The 18672-nt window shown below is 39.2% G+C and overlaps 3 protein-coding genes across 3 annotated transcripts in view; 2 read left to right on the top strand and 1 right to left on the bottom strand.

The window, feature by feature from the left end:
* PTPN18 (protein tyrosine phosphatase non-receptor type 18) overlaps positions 1-2382 on the top strand; it is a 38797-nt gene extending 36415 nt beyond the window's left edge. Inside the window, exon 18 of the mRNA XM_015824565.2 lies at positions 1193-2382. Coding sequence (XP_015680051.2) covers positions 1193-1260 — 68 coding nt within the window. The 3' untranslated portion in view covers positions 1261-2382. The remainder of the gene's footprint in view (positions 1-1192) is intronic.
* IMP4 (IMP U3 small nucleolar ribonucleoprotein 4) lies at positions 2197-11101 on the bottom strand. Its single transcript, XM_015824673.1, has 9 exons — positions 11041-11101; positions 10357-10465; positions 9216-9299; positions 8985-9094; positions 8425-8557; positions 7512-7666; positions 6604-6698; positions 5340-5413; positions 2197-2899 (listed from the first exon to the last, which is right to left on the bottom strand). Exons 1-9 carry the CDS (start codon positions 11041-11043, stop codon positions 2787-2789), a joined length of 876 nt encoding a protein of 291 aa, XP_015680159.1. The 5' UTR covers positions 11044-11101; the 3' UTR covers positions 2197-2786.
* A 1302-nt stretch (positions 11102-12403) lies between these two features.
* Positions 12404-17518, top strand: CCDC115 (coiled-coil domain containing 115). Its single transcript, XM_015824785.1, has 6 exons — positions 12404-12511; positions 13641-13769; positions 14056-14159; positions 15665-15771; positions 16206-16367; positions 17074-17518. The coding sequence occupies exons 2-6, from the start codon at positions 13641-13643 to the stop codon at positions 17196-17198; spliced, it is 627 nt and encodes a 208-aa protein (XP_015680271.1). The 5' UTR covers positions 12404-12511; the 3' UTR covers positions 17199-17518.
* The last annotated feature ends 1154 nt before the right edge of the window (positions 17519-18672 follow it).

An 18672-nucleotide genomic window follows, 5' to 3' on the forward strand; every position in this document is an offset into this window, starting at 1 on the left:
ATTAAAGTTCATAACTCTACCACCAGAAAAGCACTGGATAAAAATGAGTTTTATGAGAAAGTAGTGAGGAGGAAATCATTGCTCACTAATAAAAACATTGATACTTGTCTCAAGTTTGCCCCAAAGTCACTTGTTTGATCCTCCAGATTTCTGGTGGAATGTTCTAGGCCATGTTGGCTCAGGAATTCTGGGAGTTGAAGTCCACGAGTCATAAAAGAGCCAAGGTTGCCTACCCCTGTAAAATCTAGGCAAAATGAGCCCATGGCACAACTTTTCAGACTGCAACTGGCAGAAACAAAACACATCACGCAATAAGAATATCATACCAATTGTCAAGCAGGGAATTGGCAGTAGGGTGGTTTGGGAATACTTCGTTTTCTCAGGACCTTAACACTTCTATCACTGCTACACTGTATCAAAGAATTCTACAGAGGACCTAATCCCCATGGAAATGTTACGGCATGACCTGAATCAAGTAGTTTATGCTAAAAACCTGTTACTTAGCTGAACTAGTTCACCCTAGAATACCCCAAACTTCCAGTACAGTGATGCCAGAGAACAGTTTACCAATTACAGGAAGTATTTCGTTGCAGTCATTGTAGCTAAAAGTGGTGCAACTAGTTACTGAATTTGTCAGTTTTTTCACAGTGGCACATTGCAGGTTGGGTGACTTTGTTTATGATGAAATAAAACACCAAACTAGTGTTAGTTCACTCATATATGTCAATAGTACTAACGTGAAGCTCTGACATTCAATAACAAAGAGATGCAATTATTCAGAAAATTTGAAAGAGGGCAAAGACTTCTGTCAGCATCTACTCGGGCTGTTCACTGCTTTGGATTTAAAGGGGAAAAGAGGTTTTGGTGCATTCATTCACATAGCACTTTCAGTAACCCTTTTCAAAAGTTGCCTCTTTTCCTGCATTGCTGGCTTGCAATTGTAGGAAAGAGACAGCTGCCTTAATGAGATGCTGACAAATGCTATACGAATGGCCCTCCGTGTACTGCACAGGTCTTGCGTCTTTTATTTTCCACAACATACTGATAAAATGAGAATTAAAATCAAATGGCATGCACAGTGTACCTTAGGCTGAGATATGTAAGGAAAAAGTTCAGATGGGCAAAATCATTATTTTAAAAAATGACCAAAGCTCTCAGTATGATATGTAGCACTTTTCCTGTTCTCTCATAGGATTTAACATCCGGATCGGGAAGCCGAAAGGACCAAGAGATCCTCCTGCTGAGTGGAGCAGAGTATAGGCTGCACTTCCGAGGACACTCTTTACAGCAGGAAGGAAGGAAAGCTGCTGCTTCTACAAAAGAGGAGCACTAAATACTACATGCTCACCTCCTTCATAAGGAGCAACTACGCAAAAAACAGCAAGTTTTTCTGACCACAAAGAGGACAGTTACTATGAGCATTAAAGCTCAGGACATTTCTACGAAGACCGAATCCTCCAGTTAGAAGAACTTACTTTGACATTAACTTTTCTTAACCAGATCTTGTTTACTTATGGGAGCCAAGAGTGTGGCTGGCTTGGAGATTTTCAGCAATAATTATTTAGACCCAATACTGGGTATAATCATGCCAAGAAAATCCAGAACAGTTAGCCAATTAAACAAAATATATGGCTATTAATGTAATGTTCTCCTTAAGTTACAGCCACTGAAGTAAGGATAAGCCTTATTGGATGCTACTTATTGTATTTGAGCATTTATGTTGTTTGATGGTTTTAACTTACATAGGGTGTGAGCCTAACATGGGGCCAACACTTGGATGGTCTCACTTTCTAATGGAAAGCACAGAAAAAAGAAACCAGACCTAAGGGAGGATTATTGTATATAAGTTATAAAAGTTTGGTGTTGAAGAAAGGGTATCTCTCATACAATTACGCACTTCCAAATAATTGTATCAGAATGGATTTTGCTAATTCAGTCTTCAGAAGAAACGTATTCTGCATGACCATATGAAGAGATAACTACACTATTTTGAAAGGAATCTCTAATTCTTTGTCCCACATATTCCTCTTCAACAGAGTTTCTAATGCAACTCTGATAACCTTGTAATGTTAAGTGATCATGCTGCGTGTGGATTAGTTAGCTGACTAGTTTAGTGAATTACAATCCAGACATTTGGGGTGAATTCAACAGACACATCTGGCAAAGCAAAAATAATAGAGCAGGTGAGGAAAGTTTCCTATCCCATTTTGCTATCTCTTTGTTAGTCCTATTTATATGTCTAGGTAACATTACTACAATAGACAACAAAAGAGGAAAGAGGTTGTTGTAGAAAAATTGTAGGCATGAAGTAATAAAAACCAATTGGAGGGCCGAGAAAGGATAAGAGTCATAAAATGCTATAGTAAATTACAGTGAACATGTCCTCCATCGTCATGAGTCTTAACAACTGCTGTTTGACTGTCTTCTTTGCTGCTAATGTAGCTTTCAATATCAATTCCCCATAGACATTTTTAGAACTGGACAGCCAGCGCCAATGTTACCCAGTATGTTTCTGCTAAATTAAATACACAAGTGAACCAGGAACACAGAACAGGGAAGTGCAAGAGCCCCCTTTCTGCTGGACAAACATCACAAGTTCCATGTCAGAATGGGGAAGTCCTGGAATGGGTGGGAACCAAATTCTGACGTGAGCCAAAGAGATGGTCATTCCTAGAACAGGCAGAAAGAAAAATTTTATATTTATGGGAGCAAGCTTGAAGAATCCAGCTCAGGTAAGGTCCAACAGTCTGCTTCTTTGATGAGAAAGTGGCAGTTTTGAGGCACTGCTACTCAACACTGAGGAATTTCCGCTTCTTGGCTGTGTGGGTGTAGGGGTGCCAGCGCCATTCCACATCAGCGGTGTTCTCTTGCTCCAAGGTTCCCAGTTTGATCATATATACTGCAATAAGAGAAGAAAGGTTTGATCTGGCTGTTGTGCTCTGTGCTTCAGGGAATAAACCCCACAATTTTGTTTTCAGTCCAGTTTAACTGCAGCCTCTGAATGTCTGCAGAAAATGAATTTTTAGGACAGAGGACAAGGAAAGATAAACCCTATCCAAACAATGGAAAGAATCCTTAAAACTCAGAGCATTTTTTGCTGTGGCTGAGTTCACACATGCAGTTAAACGTTAATGGGCTTGTTAAATTTTGGCTTAGTATGTTGAGACCCTAGCCAGTGTAACACAACCAGAGGTTAGGGAATTACAATATATGTGAACTGAAACTACCATTATTCTTTAAGCCACACTTAAGTGGCCTAGCTGGTGCACATCAGATCTTCTTCTAGGACAACAACCTCCAAATAGCCAGCCAGATAGTCCTGAAAGCAAACCCTGAAACCACAATAATTATCCCCTGCATTTGAGTCTCACAGATTACATTAGGCAACAGTATGTTTAAGGATGAGTCATGGAGTAAGCCATAGCATATTGTTCTAAAGTTGAGGAAGCCACATTAGAGTTACTGCAATAGGTGAACCCAGTCACCAGAAGCCATTATTGAATGGTAGTTACCTCCCTCCCCCAATATCACAATGATTCAGATGGACAAAGGCCAAGATTCTGATTTACAATAAGCCTGTCAGCTTCTTCATGTGTCAGCTGAGATCTGAATCAGCAACTTCTTCATCATTATACGTGCTCCTAACCACAACGTCTTTAGATCAGAATAGGGACAGGAAGAGAATCGTACTGAACTATGAAAAGGGTGATTGAATCCATTCTAGTGTTCAACAGACATAGCAGTCATTTGAAGAACCTTGTGATCCATAAATACTGAACAATTGTGTTAGTTTTTCTCCTCCCTGAAGCAAATGCACAGAAGGGATTTTTTTTTCAGAAGGACAAGAGTCATGGACAAATCTACACACTGGTCCAGTTTTTAAAGTGCATAGTGAACATCTACAAGAAGCATGGCAGCAAAAGATTTTTTGTACAGCATCCTCAAATGTGGTGCTCTATCAAACATGGTAAACTATAATTCTCATCACTTCCAGCCATTGTGGCCATAGCCTATGAATTACTTGACCAAACATAACTAGAGGGCACTGCTCTTGAACAAGGAAGCTACTTTGTTTTAAGAAGCAGCCTTACAGTAAACATCAGCAGAAAATTGTTCCATTATGTCATCTGTAGTACAATAAAGCAAGAATTGTCAGAAATATTGCCTCTTTTTGTTAGGAAGGAAATAAACAGATTGACTCATGCTAGAACTTGAGAGCCTTTTGAAAAACATTGTTGTCAACCGCAGGGGAAATCAGATTATAGCCCTTGACCCCAATTGTGGGGAAAATAACTGAGGACTCCGTGTGCTCTAAAAAATACTGCTATCTGTGTACAGTACACTGTGTCCTATTTTTTTAATTTTTATTTGTTGCAATTAGTAGGACTTGAGATGGATGTTTCTTTATTGAGGAGTCAGCCATTTTTTTCAAAAAGACAGAGACAAAGAAAGCCAGAGAAAAAGATGGATTTCCTTTCTACACGTGTTTACTTAAAGCTTCATATTTCTAATATTGACTTGGAGATTTTACCTGGAAAAAGCCATTCCATTTAAGCCTGCAATGTAGTGACATTATAAATATACTGTATTAGCTTTGCCCATCCAAGAGATGCTGAACAATACGTAGAATTCCCAGTAGGACTTGCTCCAACGTATAGAAAATTATTCCAGAATTTCCTCTTCTTCCTCTCTTCCTTCTCCTTTTTCTTCTTCAATGCTTTTGATACTTACTGTGTCAAGTATCAAATACAGTATCAAAAGCTTGACTCAGCCATCCGTCCTTCCGAGGTCAGCAAAATGAGGACCCAGATTGCTGAGGGCAATATGCTGACTCTATAAATCGCTTAGAAAGGGCTGTAAAGCACTATGAAGTGGTGCATAAGTCTAAGTGCTATTGCTACAAAGTTGAAGTTGCCTCTCCTGTTCATTGCAGATTTATATTTCACATATTGATTCAGTCCACTTGCCAACCAGCTGCCATGTTCGGACATCTCTCTCTCCCAACCACGTAACTGGATTCCCAATCCCCATATGAGATAGAGATATATACATATAAATCCAGTTTGATCTAGCGGTTAAGGCACCAAGCTAGAAAGCAGGAGATCATGAATTCAAGTCTCGCCTTAGCCATGAAAGCCAGCTGGGTGACCTTGAGCAGTCATTTTCTCTCAGCCCAGCTCACCTTGAATTATTTGTAAAAATAATAAAGGCAGGAGAGAAATATATAAAAATGTGGCAGAGGCTGAGAGAACAGTGACTCAGTTAAAACTGGCCTGGCAAGTCAGTGATAGAGGCAAAGTTTCCGATTTCACAGTTCACAGTTTGATGGTGATACTTACGTTTCATTTCAAACCTTGGCCCAACCTCAGAGAGCTCCACATTCCGATGGTCAGTCTTCTTGTAAACATGGTGCCTGCCCCAGATAATATTGGAAAATTACAGAGTAAGCACTGGGAAGAATTAAGAGCAGTCCTCTTCCCCAGCAGTCAGGCTCTGTTATGCTTTTTATCAGCCTCTTTGATCCCCCCTCCTCCTGAGTTTCTTCCCCCATTAAGCACGAGTACAACCCAAATCCCAGCTGCTAAAACATGGACAAAGGGCAAACACTTCATCATTTCAAGCAAAGCAGCAAAAGTCACACACACACAAACCATATTGGCAAATGTTTCTCCTCATATTTGATGACCAAATATAAATCAAACTGATAGTTGTCTACCTTTTCAAGTGGAACCACATCTGAGGCCCTCTCTTCATTCTTCCCATGGCAGAGCCAGCTACAGGATGCATATTTGCATTCAATTCATCCCCTCTACAATTAACGGCACTATCTTCTTTGAGGCCATTGCTAACAATGCAACTTGTTGATTGACTTTAGTTGACTCTACATTAAACTTCAGATAAACTATATTTTGGTGTTACACATTGCATGAACACAACTGCAGCGTACCACAAATGGAATAGAAGCCAGGAATAAAGTTTTATTTTTTTATTTACAAATGTTTATCCTGCCCGCCACTGGGTACACAAATTGTGGCCAGGTACACACATAAAGTAATAAAGTTGCCCACTAGATGACTGACTGAAAACTCTGTAGAAGCAACTTGTATGAACTATTTCATTTAGAAGTCAGTGGCAATTATTTCTCATTAAATAATGATAAGCACAAACTGGTGGCAGACAGTGCTAGCTAAAGAGAAGTGCTACAGCTTCCCTGTTTGCATTTTGAAAGAATCAGTAAAGTGCAGAACTAAAGCAAATCCACAAATAAGCCCCCAAACGCTCTCTGTGGCTGCCCATCCATCTTATTTCCAAAGCAGCTTGAAAAATGTTCTCTCATCCTTCTTTGGCCTGAGTCCCTTCACATGTCTTGGGACTTCATTTACCACAATCCACAACAAGTATAGCAATTATAATCCAACTATTCAGAAGGGACCAAATTGCAGAAGTGTGTACTAACCCCTAGAGTACTGTCCATGAATAAGACCTCACAACTGGCATCAACAAGGAGTGAATCTAGCACCAGTGAAGTTTGCGTTTTTTTGGCTCCACTCTCGCAACCATTTCTCCTCAGCCTCACTCAGAATCCAAACTAGGAACTCATACCTGAAGGAGATGTAGTCGTCTTGGTTGGCAAAGGTGATGACCCGCTTGCTCTCTTCTTTAGGTACTGGAAACAAGTACTTGAGAATGCTAGTGGCCTGTGAAGGAAAAGGGAAAATGCCAGAAGCTCGGTGGTAGAAAGTGGATGATGCGTGATGAAAGCTGGAAACAATAGTGAATGAAGCATCAAATGTTCCTGTAGTCTGAAAGTCAAGTTTCCCCTTAATGGAATCAGATTTAAAGAAATACGTAAATGAACACAATTGCAAGATCAGGCCAATAAATCAGACTTAACTCACATGACAGTCTTTGAAGGGGTTTGATCATAGACCTCCCATAATCCCCAGCTAGAATAATATTTAGCAACTCAACTAAAATGTTATTTGTATGATTTCTGGTATATAAAAAAAGTGAGAAAACTTCCTGTGGTTATGCCACTTCTCTAATACTCACATCTTTACTTTGCCCAAAATACCATATAAAAAACACTGATGGATCCAGGCTAAAGCAATAATCCCATACTCATTTCTGTAGGAGTGGATTCCACTGCTCTCAGGGGCTGAGTTCACAACATGCTAGCCTAGGACAATAAAAGATCTAGCAGCTTTAACCCTGTTGTTGTTTTTTAATTGTGGCTTAGTCTATTGAATAGACCTAGTGTATTTAGCTGCTTTATGATACATTCTGTAAACCAAGAAAACAGCAATCATATTTAGTGACTTTGGCACGTACATTTGCCAGTAGATCTTACTGCAGAGTCAAAAAAGATTTCCTGCCCTGCCATCCCTCAGATGCAGCCCTTTTGTTTTGCACACCTGGAGAGCTACCTTCTCCATTTTGATTTTCAATCTCTATCTAAACAGTTCTCTAACACTGAGGAAACAACATTCTGATCTACCACTTCATCTTACCCTCTGTCCAAGACGAGATGTGAAATTGTGGAAGATGAGGTGGGGGTTGGCTTCTGACATAGTGCCAATGTCTGGGATATCATGGCGCATGACCACGTTGCAAAGGGTGAAATAGGCAGTGGGGCCAAAAGGCAGGTGGCTGACTATGAGTCCATCTAAGTAATGAAGAAGTGGGAACAAGGAGAAGAGAAAACTAGTTAGGCCCAGTTGCTATCAATGGAAGAAAATGAACCCATTGAAAAAAAGATATTATGACACGGCCTGATGTGTGGGAATGATGCATTATCCACCAATTCTGCTTATAACCAGCTACTCCACCTAGGTCAGCATTATCAAAAGCTTCAGATGGAAGTCTTCCCAACTCTACCTGGAGATGCTGGCCACTGAACCTGGGAGTAGGTGGGTGCACAGCCTATATACTTTACCACTACATGTTAACTTTTACCGAGTCAAGTAAGCAGCATACTGGATTTCAGCTCTCATCAACCTGAGGAAAGCTAGCAAAGGATTGTTGGACTATAACAAAGTATCTGGAAGGCATTAAATTGCTTCTGAAGAGTAGGGCCATTGCCGATAAATTTGACATCAAACAAGCAACTTCAGCCCATTTCCAAATGAGCAAAGCTGCACCTTCCATATCAGACATGTCAAACTCGTGATGTCACATGACGTCGTGCAACGTATCAGGCATTTTGCCATTGCCGGCAATGGGGTGGGTGCAGCTTCCACATGATGCGTCCGGCCCATGGGCCAGCAGTTTGACACCCCTGTTCTATATGATTCCATCAAACTGCCCTCCTCAAGTCCAGGGCAAATGAAATAAAATGACTATTGAATCTCTGCCAGATATGCTCTCATAGCTACAGGATGCAAACCACAATTATCTAGTCTGTACTCCTTGCAAAACACTTACCTGGCACCCCTCTGTGCTCATGCACCACCAGCAGGTCGGTGACCCCATTGGCTTTGCAGGCACGGACCAAAGCACCCACCTCATGCCTTCCCCGGTTCATTCGCTGGGCCCCAGGGAAAACTAGCTTCACTTCCTAAACAGAACACGGGAACAACACATGAAATTATAAGGAGCCATTTACAATCAGATTTCTGAGCAGAAGCAACCAATATCACCTTGTCTAATGATAACACGGGTTAGATTCACTCTACTGAAAGGAATTTTTTTTAATCTGGAAAGCTTGAGCTGAGGTCTTAGGTGATCCCTTGGCACAGAGTCTCTGTTAAACCATTTGCTTTGATCTCCTAACTGCCCAGGACTGAGCTGAACTGTTCAATGAGTTTCCCTTCTTACAGGCCAGTAGCCAGATTTGGTATGAAATATTCCCAGAAAGACTGCAGGTTCTCCGATGAGCAAAGTAAGACTTTTACTAAACCACTCAGCCAAGCCTGCCCCATCAACCTGCTTTCTAAACCTGTGCCTCCATCTAAAGCAGGACAAAGCATTTGCTATTTACTTACTTTGGCAAACATCTTGAGGCGGGAGCTGGGGTCACGGGAGGTGGTAACCATAATACGGGGAACCTCCACTCCAGCCCAGCGATATTCATCATCCACATGACTTGTGGCTCCTGCCAGGCCAATGTTATAATTACAAACCTTCCCAGAGATAGACATATTCCCCAGAAATTATTTAGAGGGCTGCAGATTAGGGACGGTAACTTAGAGGTTTGGCTCCAATGACCCACTCACCTTCTGCCCCTCCGTCATCAAACTCAAGTGCTTTCTGGAGGACCAGGGCTTCTTTACGAAGTTCTGTGGGAATCAGGCAGTTCTCTGGAAGGGAAAAGTACAGATGACTTTTAAAAAATTGTAAAAATCCATATTATTGTGTTATTGATTCACCCAACTCCCAACAATTCTAGAGGGTTTACCATTTAAAGTAAAAATCACAAAACAAATACAGCCGTGATTGTATAGTATAAAAGAATATATAAAATACAATAATTCAACCAGACTAAACATTAAAAAAACAAATATGGAAAAGAAAAAAATAAGACAAGTATAAAATTAATTCCATCCTTACGAGGAAGAAAAGCTGGGGTGAGAGGATTCCTCCACTCACCAGCTAGCATGCCCATCATTATTTGGTTTAGGTAAGTAATGTTAAGTACTGTAAGAACTGCAAGGCCTAGCTCTTTCAACAGACTTTTGAAAAGTTTACAAGAACAGCTGTTCCCACCTATTTTATTTATGTATTAGAATTATACTGTTTTTTCCAGAAAACAAATTGTACATCTTATTTCTCCTCCAATTTTATGCCCAGAATCGACATCTTTTGAAGTTGTTAAAGGGAAACTGCCTGGTGAAATGTCAACTCCAGGGCTGAAGCGGGTCTTGAATCTGGGTCTTCCTTATCCTAGTACAATCATTACACTAATGATTGTAATCAAAAATTACTTTTCAACAATTCTGTGAGATTGGATGGCTGAAATATAACATGGCTTAATAAATCAACATAGTTCCTCTTAAAACCCAGCCCTTGTTTGATTAGAATATCAGACAAGCACTAAAGATACTTAGTTTCAAATCTCCATAAAGCTATTAATTCATGGATAATTGTGCACCTAGTCTATCTCTCAAGATTATTTGTGAAGATACCTTTTGAGAAGAAATCTCGAGTAAATGGAAGGAAACATGGGGAACAATTGTAATAAGTGAATAAAAAAGCACATTGGTTCAATTATATGGCAAACTATATATGCTGTCTTAGATATAGGATCTATTAAGTTTAGTGGGGCTTACTTAAAGGCCAACTGGCCCTCAAACTTCACATTCCCACAAAATACAATCCTGCTGCTATATATTGCAATTCCAAGTCATTAACATGTACCATTCAGAGCTTTTTTAATTTTTTCTTTCTTTTCTTGGAGAGTCCGGAGTTTTTCTTCTTGAGCTTTGCGGTAAAGATACTCCCGCCTCTGACGAGCCTCCCGACGCAACTAAAAAAGTACAAAAGCATCAATTAGATTCATTAATACCATTTTTTTTTCATTTCCCTTCTGACTTCAAAATACTTAGTGATGGGAGAAAATGGATCTGTCCTGAAACATTTGTTAAAAATCCTGAAATTTTCACTTTTGAGTTACATGCATTTAGACAGGCTACAATTAAAACAGATTAGGATTGTAATCCTACAACTGCTTCCTTGGAAATAAATCCCATCAAATTTAGTTGGATTGCTAAATAGACATTTGAAGAATTATGGGGCAATTTCAAAAACAAATCTAACCAACATTGCCAACTACTGTAATTCAATGTACTTAAAAAGAAATAGGCCGAGAAGCCTGATTAAAATACAGGTAACTTCTAAACAGCGTATACAAAATCTATACTCTTTGCTCCGAATTAGTCAGATTCTATAATGTCTACTATCCCGAGGTTTCATTGATTCGAATCGTTGGACAAAGTCTAAACTGAAATTCTGTCTCCCCTCTCTTAACGAGAAAACAAAACCAATTACTGCTCATTCTTCCAAAAAGAAAATATTGCTCGATGCACAAAAATGAGTTCTTACCATGATCTCCCCTAGAACATCCCAGTCTCGACCACGTTACGATTCACTTTCTTTCAATCACTTCCGCCCTTGATGTCGGTTCTCATTGGTCAGGAGAAACGGCCTATAACAGATGAGAATGAAAACCCAAAGGGAAGCCTTCTTAGGCCCACACCAAACATGGCAGAACAAGGGAAGGTGACGTAATGAGAACGCGTGCCCGACGCATCCACGATGACGTCACTAAAATGCGCGCGCAGATGATGGGATGCAAATTCTAATGATGCTTCCGAAGAGCAATAGCACTAACGCTTAGACTTATATACGGCTTCATAGTGCTTTATAGCTTTCATAGTGCCTTTATAGCTTTATAGGCTGTTGAATACCGGGTAACGTTGTTGAGATTTTTTTTTCTAATGGAATATTGAAATAGTGGGGTCTAGGCTTTTCCCCCCCGCCTTTCTTTCTTTCTTTCTTTCTTTCTTTCTTTCTTTCTTTCTTTCTTTCTTTCTTTCTTTCTTTCTTTCTTTCTTTCTTTCTTTCCCTCTCCAGATTGATTCCCTTCCAACAGTAGGCAAAAAAGCATAAATACGGGAGAAAGATCTAGCTAGCGGATCCTATTTCATATTTCGTATATTTTTCCACTCTTCTGCCCCCATAGATTCTAATCTGAAGGAGAAATGAAAATGCTCTTGGGGGCTTCTTGGAGAGAAACCGGAACTGAGTTGCCAGCATTCTTACCACTGCGAGACAGCACACAGCAAATATTTTGATCCACTGGATTTGTTCAGCCCAGATCCGATACCCATATATTTCCCGGCCTCTGGGGAGGGGGGGGGGGATCTCTTTTGGTCAGTTTTATCGATTCAAAAGAGAGCCCATCACCACCCTTGCCCGAAATATCAGAGGGCACAGCGTACATATAAGCCTGCACAAAAAACAACACCTCCCTTAATAGACATGGTTTCTGTTTAAGCCTTAGTCTAGAACAGGGATAGGCAACCTTGGCTCTTTTATGACTCGTGGACTTCAACTCCTAGAATTCCTGCATGGAATTCTGGGAGTTGAAGTCCACGAGTCATAAAAGAGCCAAGGTTGCCTACCCCTGCCCTAGAACAATGTTTCTCCACCTCAGCAACTTCAACTTATGTGGACTTAAGCGAGCTGGTTGGAGAACTCTGGGAGTTGAAGCCCACACATAATTACTGAGATTGACAATCGCCATTCTAGAGACAGACGAAAAGCTTCACAACCGGAAAAAATCGAAGCTGTATTGTCGCTTCTCTACCTCGGTTACAGCCGATTGGCCAAAGATTAACGTTTCTGATCTTATTGGCTGTGGAAGAAGAGAAGGTGGAGTCATGTTTCATAGGCAGCAGTACAGGAAGTCAATTGAGAAAAGCGGAGAGAGTTTAGGGGAGGTTGGGCGGCCAAGCTGTCTTCGGTAGAGGAAAAGCTACGAAGTTACTCTGATATATATTTGCTTAAGAAGGTATCTTCTTTCTTTCTTTCGATTAGCCGATCACAGATGCAGGTAGAAAGAATGAGAGGCTTGTGACATCTCAGGATTCTTTTATTGTGGTGTCGTAAGTAACATTGCAGTTCTCTAATAAATCAACACAGATCCCTCGTTAGCTTCACAGTAAAACCCTCGTGTAGTATCTGCCCCTTGAAATGACGGGTGAAGCGAAGCAGAAGAAACTCGTGGATCGGTCAGAACTCTTTAAAATCCTCATATACTGTAACCACTTTGAACTCTGGAGGAAGGTTGGAAAAATAAAGTATTGGATATGCAGTTTACATATTTTAAGAGGGAAGAAAAAGGTGAGGGTGGTGGTATTGAGCCTGATGAAGCAGAGCAATCCTGGATATGTCTGTTCAGAAGTAAATCTTCCTGAGTCCAGTGAGCTTTTGGCTGGTATTGTCACCACAATAATTGACTGTGATAGCTCCTAAGATTGTTTGCCAAAGGAAGCTTATTTTGAGTCTTCTTTTATGCCTTTCCATCAGCACAAGTTGTATTGATTCAGACAGGTTTTTAGCTGATAGAGTAATTTGCAAATATGGACGCAGATCCAAATATGTATATCTGGATGAAAAGAAACAAGCTTTTCTCACCTTTCCTTTCTTTTATGGTCCTAAATGCTTTCTAAATATTGCACAAACAGTTGTAAGGTCCTGCTAAATGGGGTAGAGGGCCTGAAGAGATAGTGGGATCCTTTTAAAAAAATCATTCCATCAGCATTCCTCACTTTGCCTTGTTTTCAGAGATCCTTCTCCACAGGAGCATATCCCATTCAGTGGGTTTGTCCATCTTCTTTACAATATTTTGAAAAAAATATTGTTGTTGGGACACAGGCAGGGAATCTGCTTCCACCAGTTGCATGCATCTCATACAATTGCAAATGGCAGTTGGAAATGGCTTTAATTGCTTAACTTGTGATCTTATTTGTATTTTTTGCTTTTAAGAGGTTTTGAACACTATTTAATGGAAAGACCATGTGCAAATTAAATATATAAAGTAATAATTTACATCAACATGGATGTTTATTATAGCAGAAACTCCTGAAACTTGTATGACACAAGGTCGAGTAGGATCAATTGCATAATTTTTTGTTTAGATGGCTCCCGCAGGGGACGTTGGACAAATTGAAATATGCGAGGAATTGGACCGTATTATCCTTCACCTTTTTGATGCTCTGGAAATGCTCCAGACCAAAAGAGAAGCTTTCAATAGCATGGTTGAACAGGTGAGAACATGGCACATGAGACCTGGGTAAAGGCCAAAGGCAGGCTGCCAAATGATGGGGTCATTTTCCCTTTCCCCAATTGTTGCTCCAGTTGGGTAGAGCTGTTGATTCCTTTTTGGGAACTGTGTCATAAAGATTGCCTTTGTCTTCTCAATGGCAGAAAATCCAGAATCATTCATTCTTTTTTCATGATGACTAAGAATTCTGGCAGTTGTAACTATTCACATTGAGAGTTATCTGATCAGAAAGATTGCTGTAAGGTGTGTTTTTGATTTTGCCTCTCCAGGGTTGGTTCTCACTCTCCAAATCTCGCTATGCCATGGGTAACAAATCTGTATCTACTCTGCAATATGGACACCAGATGACTCCACTTGTTCGGATAGAAACTAGGTGAGCGGGAAAATTGCTGGATTTTGGCAAGGAGGGAAATTCTATGGTAGGGAATAAAGGCAGCAGCTGCAATGATACATCGTGCTAAACCAAAATCTGGTTGCCTTGCTTTTAGTTTAGTTGTACAGACACAATCATTGTGTTTAATGAATTATGGTTTATGGTTTAATGTGTTGTATAAACTCAGTCAACCATGTTTAATCTGATGTGTGATCTTGTCATTGAGAGAACAATGGTATTAGAATGATCTATAACTTTTTGTATTAATTTCTGAAGATTTCCAATTTCATTACTTTCTTCTCCCTGTTGACTGACCCACCCATTAAATGGATATTTGTGTTAAAATAGGTATACAGGCAGTCCTCAAGTTAAGAATGAGTTCCAGTCACCTGTCTGTCTTTATCTCAAATTTCTATCTAAGTCAGAACTTGGACTTATGAACAGACTGCTTATTAGTACAAATGCTGAACAGAGTTTTCCTTCCTCAAGCCTATGAACCACTGAAACCACACAATGTTTTCATGAACTGCTGAAAACAGGCTCTATATTATTTATTATTAAATTTATATGCTGGCAATCTCACTATCCAATATTAAAAATTCACAAGGCTGCAACAGTTCATGAAAACATTGTATGGCTTCAATGGTTCATCATCTCAAGGAAGGAGAATGTCATCCACCATTTTTAATAATAGCCAGCCCATTCAGAAGTGCAAGGTGTCTGTAAATCAAATGTTCTTAATCCAGGGGCTAATAGTAAGTAGCTAACCAGTATAATGAAAGGAGAAAAAAAATAACTAGGTGCTTTTGCACTTGCCTTTTTAATTTTTCTAAAACCAGATGGTATCTATTTTGTGTTCTTTTTATTGGAACCTCCCTGCAAATATTTAAACTATTATTTCAAATATTTCCATTGCTATTCAGCAGGGGAATGGTAGGAATTAAATAGCTAGATGCATCAGATGGGGGAAGATTGCTCTATTCCATAATAGCTGTTCCAGATCACCCTAATAATTCCACAAATGGTTAATCCAACTCCCTTTGTAAGTAGGGACTGTATTACTTGGCTATATGCAATCATACTTTAATTATGAGAGCTTTGTGTTCTCTTAAGCTTTTAGGCAAGTAAGAGAAGTTTTGCTATGGATCATTTGGATGGCTTTGTTGATAAAATCAGTACTGGAAGATTGCTTTATTTCTTTGCTTTTGGGATGAGGACTAGAGAAAGCTAGATTCAAATCTCCATTCGGTGTGGAAAATTCTTTGAAAAATCTTGACCCAATAGTTCCCTCATAACCTGATCAACATCACAGTTTTGTTATGGAATAACATTGATAGGGGCAAATGTAATGTACACCCATGGCGGAAGAGAGAGAGAAAACTGAAATGATCTCTGTCTCACAGAGCCCCAAATAATGATTATCACTATTGCCCATTCCTTGGAAGTGAATTGGTTTCAAGCTAAATGCTCAATCTTGCATATGACTCTCTATTGGTTCCATTTAGCAAGGCAGAAGATGGGCAGACTCAGTTTCAGGTGATCGCAGAAGATTCTTTCAAAGGGAAGGATGAAAGCCCAGCTTTTGTGGAAGAGATTGGCCCCAGTGAACAAGGTAAAGGAACAAAACCCACAAGATTTTCAAATCCCCTTGATCAAAATTGATAAGAAACTGCAATCATTTTGCCAAGGTGTGTTGGAATCTTTTCCTGCCAGATGCCTCTTAAAATTACTATTGGTTACAATATTAATAATAAAAACCAAAGATATAACAATTTGGGAAAATAAGCTCTGTATAATAGAAATACAAATCAGAAATTCTTTGTCCCCAATAATATGAGAACTACAATACAACCATTCAAATGCAAGGTAGCTATTGAAAATACCAGCAATCAGCCTCAATCACTCTTCAAAGGTAGAGATGAGAACAGTTCAACTGCACTTTCTAAAATAACCTACAATAGGCATCCTGGGAATTGTAGTTCAACAACATCCATTTCCCTGCTTGCCAGTCTCCTTCGATTGAAGGTACTGTTTGATTGCTTCTAGTTCTACGACGACGAAAAGGCCCAGGAAAAACAGAGGATGCGGCCCAACCCCAGAATACAGCATCCCAGCCTGCAGAGACCTTAGGCCACCAAGACCCTCTGAACTGGTTTGGCATCCTTGTGCCTCAAAGCCTCCGACAAGCTCAGAAGACTTTCCGAGAAGGTAAGGAAAATGGCAGCTGGGATAATCACAATGAACACTATCTGCGCTTCTGTCCCCTTCTGATTCCTTGTCTAAAGAGCTAAGAAATAAATACTATCATGCAGCCGTTGTTTTCTTATGTGAAAGCTGCCACTTGGGCAGCAGATCATCAATTGGGGGAGTTGTTCTGTGGCCAAGTTCTCTTCATATTATGGTAGTTACCATCTGAGGAATCAGTCTAAATTTCTGGTATTCAGGTCAAACCTACTATTGTATATTGTGGCACTTCCTACATGCAATAAGGGCATTGCTCCAGATCTGTAATTTATATATTTATTATTTATTTAATTTATATCCTGTCTATTATTTTTATAAACAACTCAAGGTAGTGAGCATAACTAATGCTCCTCCTTCTTCTGGTTTTCCTCACAACAACCCTGTGTGGTGGGTAGGGCTAAGAGAGAGAGTGACTGGCCCAAAGTCAGATGAGCTTTTTAGAGATCTTCACCATTCATAAAACAGTTTTTCCAACCAAAATGCCACATGGATAAATGAAGATTCCGGCTCTTGGAATTCCCAGTTAGAGCTTGGCAACATGGAAGTTGGGCATTCTATCATATCTGGAAGCAATCCAGTTTAGGGACAGAGTAGAATAAATTTTCTCTTTTTATAAATACTATTTAGACTTGCCTATTGATAACCCTTTTTTCATCTTGTCCTGTTTCAGCAATCCACCTTGCTGCAGAAATTGCCTCAATACAAAGTGAAATTGAGGCCACTCGAAGTTATTACCAGTCGCTGCTGGGCAAAAAACAAAAACTGGTAGCTGGAAAAGAGCAGTATTCTCCTTGATCAATAATGATCATCTCTGCTGATACAATATAAGCTATAAAGTATAGCTTATATTTATTGGAGTAGTTTTGGAAATCTCCATGTTTGTTCTAAACTGTTTTTAAATCTCTATGTAAAAGATAATTATAATTATTAATGGCTTTGTAAGTTATAGGTGCAGTTTAGAAAGATTAGTTTGCACAAAGCTAAAAATGGATGTATGTATTTTAAAATAAAGCATAGATGGAAAATCTAGCTTAGTGTATACAGTATATTCTTCATCTTACCTTTTTTTCTTATTTGTCTGAGGCAATATGTCTCTTAAAGCATTGAAACATTTTTTTTTACTTTAGGAATTTGGCTCACCATAAGATGTTCCTCAATAAAAGAAGATAATTATAAAAAATTGATACTACAAATACAAAAAGACTTAGAGATTTGGGGGAAACTACAATTATCATTGTTAGGAAGGATTTTGGCGATTAAAATGAATGTATTACCAAAATTATTATACCTCTTTCAAACAGTTCCAATAAAATTGGGGAAATTTTTTTGATGAATTAAATAAAATGATTAATAAATTTATATGGTTAGGCAAAAAAGCACGAATAAAGGTTAAAGCATTACAGGATAGTAGAAATAGAGGTGGCCTTGAGCTCCCAAAATGGGAAATTTACTACCAAGCAGCGGGATTGCTTTGGATGAGTGACTGGATAAACTTAGAAAACAAAAGGATCTTAACAATTGAAGGTCATGATTTACAAGCTGGATGGCATGCTTTTTTATGGGGAAAAGACAAGAAAACTCACACATACTTCTTCCGACATCAGATAAGGGATGCATTAATTTGGACATGGGAAAAAGTTAAAAAAAATATTACACGAAAATTCCAATTTGGATTTCACCAATGGAGGCAATGATTCACCCAAACACACTAGACAAAACAAAGATGATAAGATATAAAGAATTATTAGATAACCAAGGGAAGCTAAGATCAAGAGACGAATTAAAAGAACAGGGAATAACTATTGACTGGTGGCCATATACACAGATAAAATCAAAATATAACAAAGATATGGAAGAGTATGGGATAAGTCGGACATTACAACAATTGGATAAAATATTGACAAATAAGGGAGGAAATTTTTTAACAAAAACCTATAAACTCCTATTAGAAATTGAATTGGAGGAAGAAATAGTAAAGGGCCCAATGATAGCATGGGCCCGAAATATAGGCAGAAATATAAGATTAGATGAATGGGAAAGAACATGGAACAGAAATTATAAATTAACATTGTCAACTGCATACAAAGAAAACCAATACAAAATGTTCTATAGATGGCATTTAGCACCGGCAAGATTGGCTAAAATATATAAAAATATGAATCCGGATTGTTGGAAATGTAAAAACAAAGAAGGAACATTTTATCACATGTGGCAATGCCCCAAAGCAAAGATCTATTGGGAGCAGATGAGGAGATGGTTACAGGAAATA

This window comes from Protobothrops mucrosquamatus, unplaced genomic scaffold (assembly GCF_001527695.2).
Source record: "Protobothrops mucrosquamatus isolate PMUCROS unplaced genomic scaffold, P.Mucros_1.0 scaffold_13, whole genome shotgun sequence".
In the NCBI taxonomy this organism is placed as follows: domain Eukaryota; kingdom Metazoa; phylum Chordata; class Lepidosauria; order Squamata; family Viperidae; genus Protobothrops; species Protobothrops mucrosquamatus.